Source organism: Lipophrys pholis (assembly GCF_963383615.2).
Source record: "Lipophrys pholis genome assembly, chromosome: 3".
Classification (NCBI taxonomy): Eukaryota; Metazoa; Chordata; class Actinopteri; order Blenniiformes; family Blenniidae; genus Lipophrys; species Lipophrys pholis.
In genome coordinates this window covers 35385050-35408054 of record NC_137627.1, presented here as the reverse complement: position 1 = coordinate 35408054, position 23005 = coordinate 35385050, and the positions used below count along the sequence as shown (strand labels likewise).

The 23005-nt window shown below is 42.6% G+C and overlaps 1 protein-coding gene across 1 annotated transcript; it reads left to right on the top strand.

The window, feature by feature from the left end:
• Window positions 1-2253: 2253 nt before the first annotated feature.
• p4ha3 (prolyl 4-hydroxylase, alpha polypeptide III) lies at window positions 2254-19567 on the top strand (the record flags this gene model as incomplete). Its single annotated transcript, XM_080460238.1, has 10 exons — window positions 2254-2484; window positions 3249-3403; window positions 3485-3708; window positions 11679-11828; window positions 11902-11953; window positions 12036-12193; window positions 14235-14411; window positions 17705-17769; window positions 17908-18067; window positions 19430-19567. Exons 1-10 carry the CDS (start codon window positions 2294-2296, stop codon window positions 19565-19567), a joined length of 1470 nt encoding a protein of 489 aa, XP_080316364.1. The 5' UTR covers window positions 2254-2293.
• Window positions 19568-23005: the final 3438 nt, after the last annotated feature.

The window sequence follows — 23005 nt, the reverse complement described above, 5'->3', positions numbered from 1 at the left end:
CACACTGGTAGTTTTGTTGGTTTTAATGCTTTTTTTTGTGTGTTTTTTAGAGTTTAATGAAATTATTCCTCATAAGTTCAATGAGCATTTCTGAAACAGTTTTTCTTTTCATTTAAAGTGACTCAAATCAGTAAAATCAATTGTTTTCCTTCCATTTTTTTGACACAATGCTTTGATATTTGGTCAGTTTGATCATGCTGCTGCATTTAAGTGAGTGGAAACTCTTTAACGGTGCTCTGATATAAAGATCTAAGAATAAGATGCCTTCAGTGGTTTCAGTTGATTTAAAGGAATCTGAATAAACCGACTCATGCTTACTCTTTGTTAAATCAATCATGACCTCTTACCAGAGACCCTCTTTGACCACAAACTCGATAGTTTTATAGGTTCGCAAAACACAAAACTCTGTGACCAGTGTGCAAGCGAGGGACCAGAAATCCTTCATCAACACTATAATTCACTATGACGACACTTTTCTGCAGACAAGTAAAAGCAAGAAATCTCAGACTGTGTTTGATTGCAGATGTTAATGTGTGTCGTCCATGAACTTCTGCGGGAATACACAGAGCTGCAGTCATTTTCTTAGAGTTCTTACAGCGACTCTCCTGTAGGTGCTGCTTGCTGATGTAGCTAATAAGTTTATATTTTGATAATAATAAGGAAAAAAAACCTGACAAATTGAATGGAGCTTCAGCAAATCTGCAGTTCGTTGATACATCACTATCTAATTTATTCATAGGATAGAAAAATGTATTGATTCAACACCAAGAAACAAAATTATAGAATAAACAAACAATGAAATAGATAAATGAATAATAATAATAATAATAATAATAATAATTATAATAATAATTATAATAATAATAATAATAATAATCTTTATTTGTAATGCAATTTATATTTAAGCAATCTCAAAGTGCTACAGAAGTGTAAACAAACAGTTAAAACATACATACATACATACATACATACAGACAGACACACACACACACACACACACACACACACACACACACACACACACACACACACACACACACACACACACACACACACACACACACACACACACACACACACACACACACATGATACATACATGCACACACACATTCATACATACATACATACATACAACCTTCCCCAACAGACATTGAACAATTCTAAAATTTACTTTGACTAGAAAGTGTATTTTATATATTTATTGTATTTATTCTAAATATATTTTTTTCTCCACAAAATGCATAAAATAAATGTATTTCTATTCAGGGCATTAATTACAATAATGAAATGTTTTATACATGTTGAGTATACTGTTCTCTGATGAAAGTGTTTCCCAAACTGGACTAATAAAATACATTTATTCACAATCCATCATTTATCGTTCTTCATTAAAATCAGGGCTGCAGAGGGCTGGACGCTGGGGTCGACTGTCCAGTCATCACATGACAAATATTGAGAGACAGACAACCACACACACTCACATTCACACAGCGATTCATTCAGTCAGCAGTTAAACTAAAATACATGCATTTGGACCGTGGATGAACACGCAGAGAAAACCCCACACACACTCGGGAAGACATGCAAACTCTACAGTTTGTCTTGATACAAATTTTATCCTAAATATGATTTTTTTTTTCTATTTATCTGCTGCTCCAAGAAGTCTGATTGCAACCGACAAAGTTTTGTTGTTTTATGACAATGACAATGACATTTTCTGATTTCTGTAAAAGACCCCAGGACTGACCCAAACCTAAACCAGAGACATTCTGTCATGAGGTCAGTAAGTCCCAGTCAGATTAGTAGAAATGCTTGTTTTTTGCTCATCACATCCAACACTATCAGAATATTATGTAATAAACTCTCAATCCTGACAGTGAAGTTCGTTTAGCTGGATGGTTATGACGCATAAGTTGCAGTTGGATGTAACGGCGATACGTCGCCAGCAGAGGTCGCCGTTACACCAAACACATGCTATTTTTTATTACACTGGGAAATAACTCCTTTCTCTCAAACTTTGAATGTAAAGCGAAAGTTTAAAAGAGAGAGAGAATATTATTAATGGTTCAAAATAGAATAGTTTCATGCGCTCAGATTTAATAGGCAGCAAATTGCTGAACGTCCTGAACTGACCAGAGGACCCTGAAGTTCAGACGGATTCTGTGACTGATCACATGGAGGAGGTGTGGGAGTGAAATCCTCGCGCTGCTCAGAAAAACCTCCAGAAAGAAGGGATGGTGAGATGACTGCAGGTCAGTGAGGAGAAAGTCCTGGGAGGACGGTGGAGAAGATGCAGCCTGCTGCTGCACACGTTTGCCTCGTTTTCTCTCTGCTGAGTCTGACTGTGGCTCCAGGTTGCCAAGGAGAAATGTTCACCTCCCTGCTCAACGTGAAGCAGGCGATCAGTGTCGAGCGCAAACTGATCGATTACCTGAAAACCTACATCGACGAGGAGCTGGAGAGGCTGCAGGACATCCGGCGGTGAGACGCTTCTCTCTTTTCTCCTGCCTCACTAACAAAAGTGTTTCTGTGCAAAGATAGGGTGAATTTGATGATCCAGTTTGAATCTAAGGGAGAGTTTGGGGATGATATCATCATCATCATCATCATCATGAACATGTGGAGACTCTACACATCTGCAATTAAATAAACCTCAGCTGTTGTCAAATGTATTTTCAAAACCAGAGTGGTGATGTGTGTGGAGCTGCTCAGCTGTTTCAACATGTTTTTTTTAACCCTTTACAAGGTACTCACTGAAATACTTTGAAAATATTCTAACACTGAGGATATTTCTATACTTTAGATTTTAAGTCAAATATATATTCAAATCTCTTGCAAACAGATACAAAACTTATAGCCCAATAAAGAATGATATAATTACTTGTTTATACTTTATTACAGTTTTTTTTCCTGATTTTTGTCTCTGATTCAACAGTTGTATTATAGAAACACCTCTTATTTTCCTGTTTGAGAGTTTTTATGCGATACTTCTCCTGCAATAACTGAACTGTGTGTTTTGTGGCGTCGGGTTGGAAAATGTGCTTCTTAAGATGAAGGTTTCCATGATTCACTCTGAGAATCTAGATGATGTCATCCTTTTCCTGCCATCCAAGAGCTTTTGCCAAAAGAATACTCATCCTGCTTTATTTAGCCGTCATCTTCATTGATGTGAATGAATTCATCGTTTTCCTCCAGAAGGTTTAATCACTCAGATTTTACACTCCTATCTGGCCTGTCTTTCACAGTTTCCACGCCAAAGTGTCTGACCTGCACACGGAGCTTTACGAAGGACCAGCGGCCGCCATGGCGAACCCTCTGGTGGCCTTCACCCTCATCAAGCGCCTTCATTCAGAGTGGCTGAACGTGGTGTTCAGCAATGAAGCCCTGGAGAACGTACAAGGTTTGGCGACTGAAGCCCCGCCCCCTTTCCTCCCTCCTCTCTGCTGTTGACACCTCCTAACCCCCCCTCTCTGCCGTCCAGCCCTCAGGTCCCGCTACCAGGAGGAGGAGGCTGACCTGCCGACGCTGGTGGACCTCCAGGGCGCCGCCAGGGGGCTGATGAGGCTGCAGGACGTCTACGCGCTCCGAGTGTCCGGCCTCGTCAGCGGCCGTTTTCAGAGAGTTGGTGACGGCGGGCCAGTCGATGTCTACATGCCAACCAAGTCTGTCCTGCTGTCCGGTGATGACTGCTTTCTGGTTGGAAAGGTACAGATTTTTTATATTTATGAATTCTAAAAGATAAACAACATAAGTATTTTCCATTCAATTCGTCCGAGTACTTCTATTTTCTTTTAGATGTCTTGATCGTTCTGTGGTTCCATTCTGTGGTTTTCAACATGTTCCGACTCCACTGTGGCCCTTCTGTCCACATTATTTTATTATGTATTTTATTATATTAGTGAGCCTGAGATGAGAAGTGAAGAAGGAAAACTACAGTAGTTCAGTACTGGGACCAGAGGCCTGTACTACGACCCTGATCAACATATCCAGGATCTCTCTGTTTCCTGGTTGACTGATCCTGATCACCGTTACTACCAAGCAGGTTATCAACTCTCTGGTTCAACCCAGACCTACATGTGCTCGTTCACATGAAAGGGGCGGAGTTTGCAGCATCTGACCAATCACACACAGAGAAACTCTGCAGAGCAGTTTACAGATTACTGAAGGAGCAGTTATTCTCTGAGATTATGAAGAATTAAAACACATCCAGCAGCTCAAAGCAACACTGCTGCTGCAGCCAAAGACAGAACATTCCTGACTTGTTAATGCTGACTTGGTGAGATTATACCAGATTAATTTATCAGTGATATAAACGGACTGTGATCACTCAGTTTCACTTTATTCCAGCAGAAAGGTGTTGGGCTGAACTTCCTCACTGCTCTTCTTTTACTTTAGAGTTTCCATCCTTTCAATACAATCCTACCGAACAAACTGGTGTCAAAACTGTACGATCTGGGAATATGTGACTCTGTCTGCCGATGGATCAAAGACTTTCTGACAGACCGTTCTCAGAGGGTGAGAGTGGGCCCCCATGTCTCCTCAGCCATCAGTCTCAGTACCGGCTCCCCACAGGGCTGTGAGCTGAGCCCCCTACTTTACACCCTCTACACGCATGACGGCACCTCGACACACCCCAGCAACTGCATGAAAAAGTTTGCTGATGATAGGAGGGGAGGAGTCTGCATACTGGCAAGAGGTGGAGAGGCTGTCTGCGTGGTGCATGGAGAACAACCTGATCCTGAAGACCAAGAAAACGAAGGAGATCATCAGACTTTAGGAGGAGGAAAACAGAGACTCCGCCCCTGTTCATTTGTCGATGGGAGAGAGTGACATCATGGAGGAGAGTGACATCATGGAGGAGAGTGACAACATGGGGGCCAGAGGAGAGTGACATCATGGGGGAGAGTGACATCATGGAGGAGATTTACATCATGGAGGAGAGTGACATCATGGAGGCCAGAGGAGAGTGACATCATGGAGGAGAGTTACATCATGGAGGAGAGTGACATCATGGAGGCCAGAGGAGAGTTACATCATGGAGGAGAGTGACATCATGGAGGAGAGTTACATCATGGAGGAGAGTGACATCATGGGAGAGAGTGACATCATGGAGGAGAGCGACAACATGGAGGCCAGAGGAGAGTGACATCATGGGGGAGAGTGACATCATGGAGGAGAGTGATAGCAAGGAGGAGATTGACATCATGGAGGAGAGTGACATCATGGAGGCCAGAGGAGAGTGACATCATGGAGGAGAGTTACATCATGGAGGAGAGTGACATCATGGAGGAGAGTGATAGCATGGAGGAGAGTGACATCATGGGGGAGAGTGACATCATGCAGGAGAGTGACATCATGGGAGAGAGTGATATCATGGAGGAGAATGACATCATGGAGGAGAGTGATAGCATGGAGGAGAGTGATAGCATGGAGGCCAGAAGAGAGTGACATCATGGAGGAGAGTAACATCATGGAGGAGAGTGACATCATGGAGGAGAGTGACATCATGGGGGAGACTGACATCATGGAGGAGAGTGACATCCTGGAGGAGAGTGACATCAAAGGGGAGAATGACATCATGGCGGAGGGTGACATCATGGAGACAGTGGAGAGTGACATCATGGAGGAGAGTGACATCATGGAGGAGAGTGACATCATAGAGGAAAGTGACATCGCTGAGGCAGAGGAGAGTGACATCATGGAGGAGAGTGACATCATGGTTGTGACACCAGTGTGTGTCAGCGTGTCAGAGAGGAAGGAGACATTCTGGTGGAGACACAGCAGACTGATATAGTTCAGTTTTATGTGTTTATTAAATGTATAAATTAAATATTGGAACAGGGACGGTGAAAAGGTTCAGTGGACTCTGTGTTTTATCCTCAGTCACTAGAGGTGGAGGAGGAGGGTGGAGGAGGAGGTGAAGGAGGAGGTCATCCGTCTCCAGCAGCAGAGCGTCCCGAACGTGTGACCGTACCGGTGCTGTGTCAAAAAGTGATTCTCGTCCACACGAGCAGCTTTTATCAGGATTTACAGCCAAAATGTAAAAATATACTAAACTGTATCGTGTATGTATGATAATGAAATAAGCAATATAAAATCTATAATTTGTTTATTTTACATGTAACTCATTGCTAAATCATCTCAATTGCAGTTTTTTTTGCACGAGACTTTCCCAGAGACTCACTTTGTTACCGTGTTCATACAGTTTAGTATATTTGTACCTTATAGCTGTAAATCCTAATTAAAGCAGCTGGAACAGAACAGACGTCCCCAGAGACTGGAGACAGACAGACAGTGTCTTCCTGAGGACGGGAATCAGTTTTTGCACAACAGCTCATCCACACTGCAGCTTTACTCACGACTGCCACCGTGCTAGTCATGTGTTTACTCTGAAATTAGACTGATTGTTACTCACTTTGTCACAATTGATAATCAGTTCTGTCCTCTGGATCATTAGAAGAGGAAAGTTTGACATATGATCATGGTGCTGCTGATTCAGTATTAATGTTCCACTAAAGAAACACCTAGAACTCTGCAGTTTGGCTGTTTATGATCATGTGAATGAATCAGTCTGATATTTGAAGATATTAAATGTATAAGATGAATCTGGTTCAATTCTCCACCTCATCATCGGCAACACCAGGTTCCTCATCTCCAAATTGTGCTGCTCAAGGTTCAAAGTTTGCGTACTGGTACCAATATTCTCCTGTAAGGTACATTTTTTTAGATCACAAACTTTGCGTGGGAAGAGGCGTAGGCATCTTTCAGGACCTTTTGTGGTTGAGCAGTCTTTATGATGGGAGCAGGTTAGACATTCAGTCAGTTACCACGGAGATTTATCCCGGTGAAAAGTGAACGAGCAGCATAGTACGGAAAACCAAGTGTTAATCCTTGAAGTTATCTCAATAAGAGGAAATCCAGCGTCGTAGTACAGGCCCCAGAGGTTCCAGTGCTCTAGCTTGAAAACATAAAACAAAAACAACCATCAATTGGGACCGGATCCCAGTCAATACAAAGGACAAGTACAGGTACAGGTACAGGTACAGGTACACGACACAGTACAGGTACACGTCACAGTACACTTCACAATACAGGTCACAGTAAAGGTACACGTCACAGTACACTTCACAATACAGGTCACAGTAAAGGTACACGTCACAGTACATGTCAAAGTACAGGTCACAGTATAGGTACACATCGCAGTACAGGTACAGGTTACAGTACAAGTACACATCGCAGTACAGGTACAGGTCACATTACAGGTACAGGTACACATCGCAACTGTTTCATAACCCTACATCCCAACTAACCACAGAACTTCATAGGTTAAGAGCTAAAGACAACAAATTATCTACAAATAAAGCAATGAAAAGTTGAACGAGACTGAACCGATTCTACTATGAACGAGGTGAGAAGGCTGGTGAACTGCTGGCCTGGCACATCAAACACTTACAAGCAGAGAAAGCAATAAAGTCCAAACAGCTGAAGGGGGAATAACAACTGACCCAAAAGAAATAAACAAAACATTTTTAAGTTTCTACAACAATTTGTACAGCTCTGAACATTCAGGTTTAGCTCTCTGGGCACAAAAAGAATTCTTGGAGTCATTAGATCGTATCCCCCGGATGATGAATCCCAGAATTCACTTGAGTTTTAACTGAATGCACAAACACTTTCTGAAGCTAGATCCCATATGAAAGGGAGTAAGAGCCCTGGACCTGATGAAATCCTAATTGAAATATATCAAATCTTTCATGCTAAACTAATACCACCAATGCTTGACATGTACCAAGAAGCCTTTGTAAAAAAATCTCTCCCACCTTCCCTGAATACAGCAATGATCTCTTTACTTCTGAAGCCAGGGAAACCTGCCACTCATTGTGGCTCTTATAGGCCGAACTCTCTTAATAATGATGTTAAAATCCTGTGCAAGACGTTTGAGCCACTCCTACTCAAAATGGGTTTGTCCAAGGCAGACGGGGCTTTCATAACATTAGAAGGGTGCTTAATTGATAAGTCTGATACCCCTGACAATGATATCTTGTCACTGGACGCAGAAAAGACCTTTGACAGGATGGAATGGCAATATATGTTCGCTGTACTTGAACATTTTGGTATCGGAGGGAAATTCCTTTGCTGGGTCCAGCTAATATGTTCAAACCCACAGGCTGAACTTTAAACCAATGGTCTATCATTATTTCCCTTTAAATTGAAATGGGGGACAAGACAGGGTTGTCCACAGTCCCCTCTTTTATTCACCTTGGCCATTGAGCCTTTAGCCGTGGCAATTTGAGGGCATATCATTATAACTGGTATAAGTATAGTTCTTCTGGAACATCGTATAGCTCTGTATGCAGATGACATAATCCTGTTTTTGTTACGGTATGATGACAGAGAACCCAGAAGCAGACCAGGAGGCGGAGTGGATGCAGTTCGATGGTATTTTATTTACCATTAACACAGAAGTAGACTGGTCTTTTCCGGTCCAGCAGTAGAAAATCCAATACTTAAAGGGAGACCCTTTAAGTATTGGATTTTCTACTACTTAAAGGGAGACCCTGAGTCTTTGTTGCCGGGATCCACGGCGAGGGTGAAAAAATAAACGGAAACACAAAAGACCCCAAACCTTGGGACAGCTGTCGCGAGTTCTCGACCCGAGAACTGGTCTAGCCTCCAGCACGGGAGAGGCGGAGTCTGTGAAGGCGAGTCGGGAGGCTCCCGACGAACCCGAATCGAAAGGCGCTGGAGCCCGGGAAGGTGTCAGTGGAGCGGTGCTGGAGGCGGGGAAGACGCCGCCAGAGCGGCATGAGCGAATCAGAGAGAAGGGGCTGGAGGAGGGGCTGGAGGAGGGGCTGGAGGAGTGGCTGGAGGAGTGGCTGGAGGAGTGACCAGGAACCTCTGGCAACTGGGTGGCTTGCTGGCGTGCTTAAGTAGAGGCAGCAATCAGGGTAATCATCATCAGCAGCTGCAGCAGAGGGGAAGGACCCAGTAGCCTGTGAGGGACAGAGAGAGAGAGAGAGACACCTCCTCTGTGGAGTCGTGAATCCCCACAGTTTTGCTCCAAGCTGGGGGACACTTTACCTGCTTTAACTCATCTTAGTAAGTCTTTTAGCATTTTTTCAGGCTATAAAATAAAAAATGGAAAATCTGAAATAATGTATTTTTCAGAAGGAGAAAGGCTCGACCCCCCAGTTTCTACCGCATTGGTAGTGTCAAAACAGAGATTTACCTATCTGGGAGTTAAAATCACCCCAACAATAGATATCCCAGATAATTACACCGCCCTTACAGAATCATTTATGCAGCAAATAGACAGATGGACCAACTTACCCATTTCCTTAATTGGTCGCATCAATATTTTGAAAATGACAATCTTACCTGAATTCCTGTGTGTGGGCGTGTCCTCCGGTATTATATGTGGGCGTGTCATCATGTATTGTATGTGGGCGTGTCCTCAGGTATTGACTCTTTGGAAGGCTGTGTTGACTGTGATTAGTCAACAATCTAAGGTTCCTAATTAATGTTTGTTTTTTGGATGCTAAATGCTGTTTTGCATCTTCATGGAAGGTCATTTCATAAGAACAACTTGTCTAGATGTTGATTTGACTGTTGGTGGGACTATTTTTTTGTTTTATTTTATTTATTTATCAAAAAAAAGAAGAGAGAACGTGAGGCAAGGGTGTTGAAACACGTCTGTCATTGTTTCTGTTTTCAGAGGGAAAAGAGAAAAAAGATATATATATATATCTATATCTATATCTATATCTATATCTATCTATCTATCTATCTATCTATCTATCTATCTATCTATCTATCTATCTATCTATCTATCTATCTATCTATCTATATATACGTATATATTAATGTGGGTGACGTTGCTGCAGAAATGATTGGATTCCCATTCCTGAGGTCTGCAGCGGTTTGATTCCAGAGCCGCCGGTCGCTGTGTCGGCCTCGGGAGGAGATTCTTTCCACTGCCTGCCGGGGAATCCTTCTGATGTGAAGATGAATTTACTGTTGGACGAGTAGAGGGCAGGGGAAAGAGACTCCACCACAATAAATTCTTCTACATGTGAGGGCAGGGCTGCAAGCTGCTTCATGGAAAAGACATCAACTCCAGAGCAGAACTCGTCTCCACAAGGGTAGAGCATGTCACCTCCGGTTTGGTACAGATGAGTGAAGGGATGGACGTATGGAAACAAGTTAATATGCAGACCTGGAATACAGCAGTCAACTGGGAACATGTGTACCGCGTGGTTAGTGTAATGCGGAATTAGAACACTACAACAAGTAAATCCACGACATGCAAACAGAGATTCTTGGTTTGATGCTGTCAGTGAAAACCTGCACCGGGTTTGTAAACTGACAGCTTGTCTGTTTCACTGGGAGGGTTTTTAAAAAACAGTTTGGGCTAAATACCAACTGATGGTTCTTGATTCTCATCATACTCTCATATTTCTAAGATCTGGTGTCTCCTCGTTCCATTACTGTGGGGACGAGCATCGTCTGAATTAGAGGCTGTGTCATCGTGCAGTGAGTGTCGACCTGAAACATGCTGATTGGAGAGTTTCTGAAGCTGTTTGGAGACACAGAGGATTGTGTTTAGCCGAGCTTTGACGGGAGAAGCCAGAGACCACCCTGTGGTCGGCGTGGCTGCTGTCAGGTCACCAGGCAGCAGCTACTCCATCAAATCTACTTCAAAACAAACCTGCTGAAGCAGACTGGGTTTTTTTTATTTTGAAGGTGAAAAGAGTGTTTTCAGTGTTTCAAGTCACAATGCAGCCGTCTGAGCAGCGGTGAGACTCTCATCTTTAAAACATTAGTTCTAGTCATCGCACTCCTCGAAACGCCTCATGAAGAGAATTGGTGCAGAAATGCTTTCCTCTTAAAACAGAACTACGTTACCCATAATGCAATCAGAGGGACAGGCTGCATGTTTCTCCTGAGGCCAGAGAAACCTTCTCATCTCCACTGGTTGTCAGAATTACATCAAACCTGAAAGGTGCTGCTTCAAATATCCTCATTTTATACCTTTTACCAGGTTTCAGTCATCCTGTACTTGAGGAAAACAAACTACGACGGAAGAAAATGTATCAGGAGGAAATAAGCTCAGATAAGTTATAAGATGCTTTGATACAAGCTGCTGAAACAAGTACCCCAAATTCTATTATAGATGATCAACTCTTAAATATCAAAACATAGACGCTCTTTAACACCAAAACGTACTTAATAAAGATGAAAATATTTCGTAACAATTAATTTTTTTAAATACCGTATACTTCCCAATAGAAGAGCAGCGCCTAATAGAAGAGCGCCCCCTTTTTTCAAAGATGAAATGCTTGAACATTAAAGTGCATATGTATGAGTTTTGAGTAGTTCTCTCTGGACAGGACTGGTAGTTCTTGTTGTACTACACATGCAGCAAATGCCAGAGAACAACTGGTCAAACAGAAATATCTGCTCTAATTTCCTTTTAATCTTTAATTGCTAAACACAATTCTTTCAGAGGGCTGTGCAGTGGTGCAGTGGTTCACTCTCTCACCTCACTGCAAAAGGTCTCTGGTCTGAATTCAGAGAGCGTTTGCATGTTCTCCCTGTGTGTTCTCCCTTTTACGTGTCACTATGGCCACTCTCAGAATGCTGAGGTCAGCAGAATTGATCCAGACTGTGTGCAGGTGGCCTATGAGCAAGAGGACTATTACCACTCGGTGCAGTGGCTGGAGGAGTCGGTGCGACTCTTCAGGGGAGCAGGAGGACAGTGGAGCCCCGAGAACGAAGGCACTTTGGAGGACGCTCTGGATCACCTCGCCTTTTCTCACTTTAAAGTAGGCGTACAGACACTAACCAGAGCATTCCACTCAGAAGAGAGTCAGCCACTGATTGTTGTCGTTGTTTCAGACGGGAAACGTCTCCTCCGCTCTGAGTCTGTCTCAGGAGTTACTCCATCACGGTAAACCTTCACCTCGGCCGCCGGCCTCACCTCCAACCCGGAGCCTCCACCTTCTGACCCCGCGGCTGGTGTTTGTCCTCAGATCCGATGAATGGAAGAGTTGTGAGGAATGTGGAGAAATACGAGAAGCTGCTAGTTTCTGCAGATCCACCGGGAGGCGCCGGCCTGAGGAGACCCTCCTCCACTCACCTGAGCACCAGGGACACTTATGAGAGACTCTGCCGGACTCAAGGCTCTCAGGTATTTATCATAACGGACCAGTCAAATCACTGCTGTGTCTTCCTGGAAACTTCACTCAACTAAAATAATTCAGTACTATGTTACCCAATCAAAATGAGCTTGAACATCCTCAGAAACTCCAAAATCAATCTTATCAAATGTACATAAGTCACGAAAATGTAATGATTTAGTTGATTATTATATTTTGTATAAAGCCAATAAAAAACATTGTCAAAGAACATCCTAGAAAAGTTTGAAAAAAGAGAAAGTCACTATAATTTGAAAGGAACAGACATCTTTAAAAACCCCAAAGCAATGGAACGAAGTGTCACAGTGACAGGAAGTAGTTTATAGAACAAATACCTACAAATAAATATCTGTAAATCTGTAAATATTTAGAATGTTGAACATTAACGGACTGATGTAAAGCGATTGAAAGGCAACTAAAGGGCAGATTATATAAGACTGATCTTCTCTTCTTTTCCCTTTCATTCAAAATGTGTTGAATTGGAAGCTTTGTTGCTAAAACTGTTTATTTTATTTTATATCATCTTTACTTTTGAATGAAATAAAGAATTTCAAATGTAATTTTTTCTAAACCTTATTCAGTCTTAACTTGTTCTATTATTATTTTCAGAGTACTGCTCATATATGGACTTGTATTATTTAGAATATTTTATGCTCATTATACCAGTGAGTGTAGCACCTCTCAAACCCGTAATCAGAGTATAAAAAGTAAATAGGCTACAGGGGAGGTAGAAGTGAAGTCGTCTGCCCCTCAGCAGGGAGAAAACTCACTCAATAGACGTGCAGTTGATGAGGAAAAAGCCAATAAATCTCACCTGTCAGGTGTTCAGGTGACACCGAGTCTGAACATGTTCAGTTATTTAAGGAGCAAACTGCAGTGAGCTGAAGCCCTTTAAAGCTGTGAAAACATCCAGAGGCTGAAAAACTCAAGGCAGATTTTATTTTATGTCGACGTAGATATGAAACTTGATCACATCTGGATGGTTCACTGGGATCAATAAGGAATCAAGTAGCGATAATTACTTTCATTTATTATCTCCACGTTTAAAAAAATGCATTTGAGGTTAATTGTTGATCATAAATTTCCTGTGAATGATTGTCTTCCCATCATGGACGGCAATTCAAAACAATCCAGTTTGGATAAAAACAGAAGAACACACAAGTATTAAACCTGAAATGACAAGAGTGAAAAGTACAAGCAACACTTGAGTCATTCATTCATTCATTACAATGAATGAAGCCGTCAACGTGGTTCTGGGACCTTTTCCCACATATCCAGTGTATAAAAACATAATAAACAACTACTTCTCCATGTTTCTGCCCCTGGGAACAGACAGTATCTCGATGAGGATGACCTGGCAGGTCTGGATGGTTCCTAACAGAAGGTTCATATTCTGGGTCTAAAACATTCCCAGCTTCTCTGGTTTGAACAGTATTTTATAGTGGATTCTCTGAGTGACAGGAGACACAACTGGTCTGATGAGTTTGACTTTCTCAGTCGTTATGTGCATCATAAAGACCCTAACCCTAACAGACTGATGTTTAATCGGTGTCATGTTGATTATTTTCATTATTACCATGTTGGTCCTTGAGAACAAAGTGCAGCAGAGACGAACTGGAGTCTGATTAGTTTAATTTGATCGTAAACAAAAGTGTTGGACAAATAGAAAGAAATAAAAAAGTGCAGAGATTAATTCTCTCAGCATCATGAATATGAATAAAACCAGTCATAAAGCCACTGAGGTCTCTCATTTCTTTGGCACGAGACATTAAAACCATCAGATGTTTAGAATCTTTCAGTCTGGATAGAGCTGGAGGAGAAATCCTCTTCATGAAGCTGCCGGGAATAAAAACACTAAACTGAGTCGTCATCAGCATTCGAGTTTGTAAACTGCTTTCTTGGTTATTAAAAGTTCAAATGAGTTGAAAGCAGCCGAAGCTCTTGAGCTCATATGGGCAGACGTCGACACTGAGAGGATCCCTGAGTGTTTCTGAGGCTGGTAATGGACCTCGGACGCTTTTCTTCTCCAAACAGCCGCTGCATTTCAAGAACCCCAGACTCTACTGCGACCTCTTCACCAACGGCCGGCCGGCTCTGCTGCTGCTGCCCGCCAGACGGGAGCTGCTGAGTCTGCAGCCGCTTGTCGTCCTCTACCACGACTTCATCACCGACGCCGAGGCCGGAGACATCAAGGGGCTGGCCCAGTCCGGGGTGAGTGGTCTGTTAATGAGAAGAGCTCTGCTGCATAAGACCAACAAAACAGTTCAACAGTCGGTTTGACTTTGTCAGGACAGCAAATCTGTCAAAGATGTTGTTGCCCAGGGAAGCTAATTGGTCCCCCAATTAAATGAGATGAAATTAGATTGTGAGTCACACATTGAAGACAGGAGAAGTTAGAACATTCCACTGATGACTAAATAAGGGCCGTTGCAGGATAGAATGTATTGTCACATGGAAACAGTTTCCATGTTTGGCTTGCTTCTACTGCCGTAGCAGATTGTTCATATTATCCAGGGTGGTTCCCCGCGTTTCCTCGTCCTCCTTTACAGAACATTTGCTTGAATCACATCATTTTGTTAATTTATTTTACCAGAAAAAAAAACTTTGTGAGATTTTAAAATCTCTTTTTCTTTTTTCTTATTTTTTTCTCTCTTTTTATTCCTTTTTTCTTCCTTTTTTCTCTTTTTCTTCCTTTTTTCTCTCTTTTTCTTCCTTTTTTCTTCCTTTTTTCTCTGAGCTACTTGAAGCTGAAGGCTCATTAAAAATCTTTTTTTCAAGCGCGCCCTGGCCAAGACAAGCAGCAGTACATTAAGGTTCCAGAAAGAACAGGCACATAAAACACATAAAACATTTTAGAAAAATGTCAATACATTAAAAATATGGAAATTTACTGAAAACAAACAAAAAAAAAAGTTGCCCACAAATTTAAATTAAATCCATCATTCAAATCATCTGCAGACAGATGTGTCTGTCTCCAAGTCGCTAAACAGTTTTTTTGTAAAAGAGTCCAGTGAAACCAGGTTTCTGAGCTTCAGGGATTTTTGTAGTTTCTTCCAAACTGATCGTTTCATAAAGCTGAAATCTGCCTGTGAACACTTTGACATTATGCGGGACAAGAAGTGTTGCTTTAAGTGAAAGTGAAATATTTTTGCTGGTGGCCTTCATTTGAAAGTTCTTTATTTTAGAAAACAGCGCAGCAGCACAAGGCGGGTGATCGAAAGGGAAAATGAAGGCGCTTAATGGAAGAAGAACTTTATCTAATGAGACTGATGGGAGGAAGATGAGATGAAGAATAACTGATCATCTGGTCAAAAGACAAACACGAGGACCATATATCTGAAGACACAAAACCACATGTAAACACAAGTACATAAAACAAACAATACAGAGAAGATGAGAGGGCAGTTCTCATTAAAGCAAGTTTTGATTCATTATCATTCCTGTCATTTCCAGTATGTCACTGATCATCACAGAAAGACGAGTTGTTCCTCACTCAGGAAGCCCACAGCAGTGAGATTCGTCGTGACGCTCAGTGAAATCAAAGGTGAAATACGCTGGATGTTATTACCAAAATAAAAGATTGGAGTCCAGAAAAGGATCGGAAACCGTCACAATACAACGCAGACAATCAGCTGCTGATGTAAAACTCGATATTAACTTCACAGCTGATTTGCACAAAGTCTTCATGGGCAAATCCATGAATGTTCACTTTCGTCTAAGGCGAGCTAAAGCGCACCATTACTTTGAAAATGTTCATTACTTTGTTTGCTGATGAAGCTTTGTCAGCTGTGAGGGGATTATAATTGAATATGCAGAATTGAAAGGCTCCACATTGTGTCCATGAGTGGAGACTGAAAGGTTTCAGGTGTGCAGCAGAAACATAGAGACAGTGTATATCTGGATCATGTGTCCTGCTGTGGCGCTCCTTCCCTCTCAGCCAAACCTTCGCTTTCCTACCGGGAGGACCCGGAGGAAGACTTGGTCCGTGTCCAAACATTTAGTGAGGCTTCAAGGAACGAGGGATACGTTACTATGAAAACTTGGCCGAGTTCTTGAAACTATCCAAACAGCTTGAACGTTCAGTCCCACTTCTCCGAGGCTCAGGACCCGGACGCTCTGTTGACCGAGCTGCTTCAGGGAGTGTCGGCCGTTCTAACTCAGCTGCCTATAGTTTCTGTGAGGGGTTTGGCTTTACTCACTGAGTTTTCCAACCTCTGCTCGGATGAAAAACACCACGACTTATTTCAACATTCTGTCAGGCTGCAGGCTGATTGAAAACAGGCCGGCGGCTCGGTGCTGGTTTGGAGCGTGAGCGCTGTTCTTTAACCACGAGGACGGTTATGGTTCCTAAAGCCTTGGAATCAGGCTGCCGTCAGAACAAACAGCCTTTCATGATGGGGTTTTTAATTACCTGATTAAAAAGAAAATGATTGCTTTACAGTTAAAATAAAACTCTGAATCTGAGGTGTTCAGTTTTGACAGAATAACATTTCATGTACTTGTTAAAATGTGAAAAAGATGAATGATATATGCATTAAATTCATTTATTCATTTTGGAATTATTGTCAATTGGACCTATCACGAGGAGAGTCTTTGTGAACAAAGAGAAGAATAAAAAATGCTTTAATATGTTTAAATCATCTGGCTCACCTGTTAGAAATATACCTTCACAGGTTTGTTTGTTTTCAGTCTTCAGAATTCTCTGAGGGATTTGATTTCTCATACCTGCTCTCAGGTTGTGGACGTTTCGTGAAAGCTGCACGTCTGAGTTTAGCTGCTAAAACAAATAGAAATACGATGAAAGCAGAGAGGGGGTGTATTAGACGTTATCTAGGGAGGGCTTTTCCTTTCAATTTTTGACAGTAAATTGTGAAAAAAAAGAAATCACTAAGAATACTTAAAGGGTAAAAGTGTTCAAACACAAACATTCAGAACTAAATATTTCACGATAATGAATGTAATGATTCTATTGCAATCAATTAAAAGTAATAATGCAACATGTTACTGGTGCTACAGTTGCAGGCTATAAAGGAAGACTTACTGTATCTTCTACTTAGCACTCATAAACATATACTAGTTATTGTTTACGCCCTGTTATATTATATATATTCTATATATACTATATATTCTATATATTCTATATATCTTATATCTTATATATATTATATATATTATATCTTATGGTATGAAAATACTAAACGTCCGACATTCAGCAAAGATTAACTACTTCATACAAAGCATGTGTGGCATGAGGGTGAGTTTTCAGCGACAGCTTTACTTTCCATAGATTTTACAATATACTTATTGTATTCATTGAGTCTTGTCTGATCTGAGGGGGAAGTACTTCAATTAGTTTGAGAGGACTTGATTTAATCTCCCTGGGAAGACAGAAATGATTCAAATAGGAAGACCCGAAGACCAGAGTGGAGTGTATCGCCTCTTCAAAAGTCACCAAACTCACTTTTACCATAACCGCACACTGTTTATTTTATATTCTCGGCCAGTTGAGGAGATCGGTGGTTGCAGCTGGAGAGAAACAAGCAACCGCAGACTATCGTATAAGCAAAAGGTAACAAGCGACGTTCCAAAGTTTCCATACTTTTCTGTAATGAAGAATAATCCACTTGCCATGAGCCTTCTTACTGGTACACTTATACTCTGCAGCAGGTGTTGGACTGTGTTTTCAGTGGGTCCGTCTCATTTGCAGTGCCTGGCTCAAGGACTCGGCACACTCCATTGTTGGGAGGCTGGACCAGCGGATCTCCATGGTAACGGGTCTAAACGTGAAGCACCCGTACAGCGAGTACCTCCAAGTGGTGAATTATGGGATTGGTGGACACTACGAGCCTCATTTCGACCACGCCACAGTAAGTTCAGTGTTAGCTGGTTACAGGGCTGCAAATTTTATTGCAATTTTGTTGTGATAAATTCCAGGGCAGTTAGAGGAGCAATCGACTCCCAATCAGGAGGTGTTGCGCCGCATTATGTAATAATGGTGCAAAATGTAATTATGTAATGAATTTTCAACACAATATGTGATAAAACCCGATTTTGTAATAATCTGCCGCATTTTGTTATTACAAAACCCGGGTTAAATGATTAAATGCACTCAGAGGCTCTAACAATCTGGTTTCATTTCTTCAAGAATAAAGACATGTCTCGTGGAAATACTGGTTGGCTTGGAACTTTAAAAATGGCAGATCTAAAAAGTTCAACCTGATTTAGATCCTGCGTTCTACCATCGCTGTGTGGCAGAACAATCTTAATTTTTCGTCATTATTAAACATAGAACCATGTATAAGGATAAAGGGCAACATTTATTACATAATTATTACATATACTCAGTGCCTTGGGAAGAGCGCATAGACAAGGACAATGAGAGAAAATGTGCCAAGTACCAGGAGCTGGTGGATGAGTGTAGGAGGCAAGGCTGGAGGACCTGGTGTGAACCCCTGGGGGTGGGCTGCCGTGGATTTGCGGGGTGGTCACTCTGCAAAGTGCTCATGCTGCTAGGCCTCACTGGAGAGGCAAAGCGAAAGGCCATTAGATCCGCTTCAGAAGCCGCAGAGAAAGCCACAAGGTCGCTCTGGATGAAGAGGGCAGAGCCGTGAACAAACGCTGCTGGGACACAGGCTGGGGTCTGGTCAACCTCGGCCGGGTCGCCTGGGCGAGGGTGTCTGATGTTGAAAGACCCGAAACACCCAATAACCCCAGGTTACATCACTGATGATGTGTCCCAGTGCATCTAGTAGATGTATTTTTCAGCATTTTCTTTAAAAAAAAAGTGCCACACCCACATTTAATATTAACTGTTGTAATATGCAACAGCTTATTACAAAATATGTCAAAGTTTGTTCGAAAATGCGTTCAAGAATTTTATTACAAAATGCGACTATTACAAAATGAGGCATTATTACATAAAGACTTGAAAATGTATTGCATTATTACATACTGCACCATTATTACATAATGCAGCGCTACAGGAAGGTTGCAGGTTCAATTCCCATCTCTCCCACTGATCCCCAAATGGCTCCCAGTGGATGGATTAGGGCTTTGTGTGGCGGCCGCCTTCATCGGTGTGTGAATGAAGGGGTGAATGTGACAAAGATGTAAAAGGCTTCGAGGGCTGGTCAGCAGTTTTAGATTTATTGGTAAAATGACTAGCAGCATTATTAACGAATATGATAGTGAGCAGCTTTCTGATATCTGTCTTCTCCTGTGACACTCAGTCTCCATCGAGCCCCGTGTTCAAGCTGAAGACTGGAAACCGAGTGGCGACGTTCATGATATACGTGAGTGGCGTTAAACCGCTCACATGGCAGGCAGTGGATCCTGGTCATGCCCCCTGGCAGCTGATCTATGTGTAGATTAAAGACTAGAAAAAGGTTTATCAGACTTTAGAAAGACCAACATGAGAAAGTAATAATGGATATGACCTCACTGTCTAATAAAGTGTTCTGTCATGTGATACACTTAAAGGGCTTATAAGATGCAGAATCCACTTTCTAAAGTTTTTCCAACAGTACTAATGGTCCTCATACCTGGAATGACGCCAACGAAGTGAAGACAGTCTGTCCTCTCTCTCCCTGGCTTGTTTCAGGTTTTAAAAAGTGTGTTGCTCCAACCAGCCAATCAGAAATCAAACCCTATATAGTGTCATCGGGGGTTTAGCCAATCCCAATCAAGGTAGGCCCTCCCTTTGACTCCTCCCACAATTAGGCAGCTCTGCTCTGGCACATGGCACCACGAGAGGAAGTACTTCCTCCTCTTCCCAAGATGGGCATGTGTGGGCGGAGCCAGTCCAGCTCACACAGACACAGCAGATTCTGAATGCAGCTCCTATGATCCAATATTCAAATGAGGAAAATCAAGGAGGAGCTAGAAACTTCGAATACTGAAGGTTTCTGGACCGACCAGGAGGAGGAGGTGGAGAACAGGAGGAGGAGGAGAACAGCTGGCCTTCATTATATTGTTTACATCTGTTTGCTTTACTCTTACTATTGTGTACTTGTATTCTCTATAATCCATTGGATGATCTATTGAGTACTTTTATCCGACGGTGCATTAAATCCAGATTTAGAGATGTTTAGAACAGAGCAGCAGACTGAGCGGCTGTTCGTAACACGAGCTCATGAACTGGAGACACTGAAGGAATGTCGTCTTCCACAGCTCAGCTCTGTGGAGGCGGGAGGATCCACGGCCTTCATCTACGCCAACTTCAGCGTTCCTGTCGTGGAGGTAAACACGCCGTGAGCTGGACACGCCCACTTTTGTCTTCTTTCTGTTTGGCCTCCAGCTACATTAACTTTAACCTCAAAATGTCAGAAATACCATCCATGAGACATGTCTTATTAAACACAGTGCTGCTTTTGTATTGATTAGAGAAGCTTTCTCAGGGTTTTGGTGTTGATAAATGTGTCATAGGGAAATTTTAAAAAGCAATCTGATGAGTTCAACATTTAATCTGAATGAGATCTGATTTAAATAACCGAAATATTGAAACATACACATGGAATAATATAACTGCAGCATCTCTCGTGTAATTTGTACACCTATAATCAGCATGCCAGTACAAATACAACAGTCTGAGGTAGAAGTAAATAAGTTTTTCTACGTTTCTTAATTATTTTTGTTGTGTTGATTCTATTGCATTTGTTTTGTTCATCTAAATGTTTGTACGTTCGAAATCAAGAGTCATATCATTTGTTTCATCACATCATTGTTTTATCGTTTCAGTGTTAGGAGATTTTTTGATCAGTTGTAGTCGAGATCAAGAAACTGAAACTATCATGAGCTTTATAAACCTAATTAGAGTTCAGATGTCTGTTCTGACCTCCTGAGAGCAGTTTATGTTCGTGTCACAGAAAGCTGCCATCTTCTGGTGGAACCTCCACAGAAACGGTGAAGGAGACGTGGACACGCTGCACGCCGGCTGTCCTGTCCTCATCGGGGACAAATGGGGTGAGACTCAGGAGCTCGACACACAAACAAAAGTGACATAAACTTGGAAAAGAGTGTGAGGAAGGGATGAAGCTACTCGACATGAGAGATCCACATCTGTGCTGCATTACGCATGTGGAGATGAGCGTGGCCGCGCAGCTCAGACACGTCGTAGGTTAACATCTGCTGGCCGGGACGGTCCAATGTAAAACCAACAGAGGGATATTAATCATCACAAAGCAGCTGCACAGGGATTCAGTGTCGACGTTGTTCTTAAGAAGCAACCGGAGGTTTTCTTTGTCGAGGCTGAACAAAAGCTCAAATGAGCAAAAGCAAGAAACTCAGATTAACGATTGCTGGTTTTTGTTGTTGTTCATTATCAATTGAACTCTGTTTTGATTTTGTGTGTCTTCTAGTGGCAAACAAGTGGATCCACGAGTTTGGACAAGAGTTTGGAGAACGCCGCTGCAGCCTGGATCCTGATGAGTGAGGGGGGGTGGGGAGGTGGGGGTGGGGGGGTGGGGGGGGGGGGGGTGACTGGGCCCCTTGGTGAACAAGTCTGTACAATTGAGAGGCACATCGGCAGGCAGCATGAAGGAGGCAGCCAGAAAGTAGAGCAAGAGGAGGGGTGGGGGGTGGTGGGGGGGGGGGGGCGACTTCCAGAATGTGTGGCTGGTGCCCTGGACCCCCCGGGGAGCCTGGAGCGGAGGAGGAGGACTGGGGGCCGCTTGACATCAGCCCCCGGAGGCCAGACGCTGCTTCTGGCCGCTCAGCAGATGGAAGGAGGCCTCTGCCTTCACACACTGTGCTGGCTTCACCTCACTGCGCCGGGCTGTTTACCTCCGGCCTGCTTAAAAACCAAAACAAACGCACATCTTATGCAGGCGTTTCTTACACAGTGAGCCGACTCAAGGGTCGTCACTGCCAATCGACAGCAAATACTTTGTTACTGTACTTGAGAAAAGGTTTACAGATACTTGATCATGTATTTTTTGGGGGAGATTTTTTGTTTCTTCTATTTATTGTCAAAACAAACTTTCCCAGCAGGCTGCAGGTTTGTTTCCATCACTGCCTTCCTCACGGGAGTTCATCCTAAATGAAACGGACAATAAGAACAGTGAGAAAGGATCCTGTCGCAGAAATGTAAAAACAAACCCCCCCCTGAATTTTCACAATTGAATGGAGGTGTGTAGTAGTTGTGATGTCTGCAACAGAGAGAACTAGGATCAATACAAATACAAAGCTGGAATGAACACTGGAGACAGAACAGAGGAGCACTTCTCACTTTTATGACCTCATTTTAGAATCATATTTATATTTTGACGGAACCAGAGGTGGATTCTAAGGGACCAAATGCAGCAGCGAGATTTAACTCCGTAAGTCACCGGCAGACATTAATGATGCTTCAATTTAATATACGACCTTTTGGAAACAACTTTTCAGTTTGTTGATTCTTCATCTTGCTTTGATGGAAAAGGACAGAATCGTCATCACAGTGAAGTCTCGTCCTGCATTTCCTGTTCCAGTTGCTTTCACCTTTGAGTTGTATTTCCTTTCCTCTCAGGACCACAGTGGAAGTTCTGCCTCTCGCTTTGACTTTATTTCTACCAGTCGTAGTTTTGCATCGTAACCTGACAAAAGATGAAGAGTGACAAAGTCCCTCAGTGTGCCAGGATGCATCACAGCGCATTAAAAGGTACCTCCGAGGGCAATAAAAGTCTCTCCTGAGGCTCACAGAATATTTGCTCCATGGGGAAGAGTCTCAAGTTTCGCCGTTTGGCTGATGTGCAGCAGATTGTGTCTGTCAGACCTGGAGCCTGAACTTGAGCCTGCTGCTGTGACTCAAAGCACCCAGTCACCAGAGC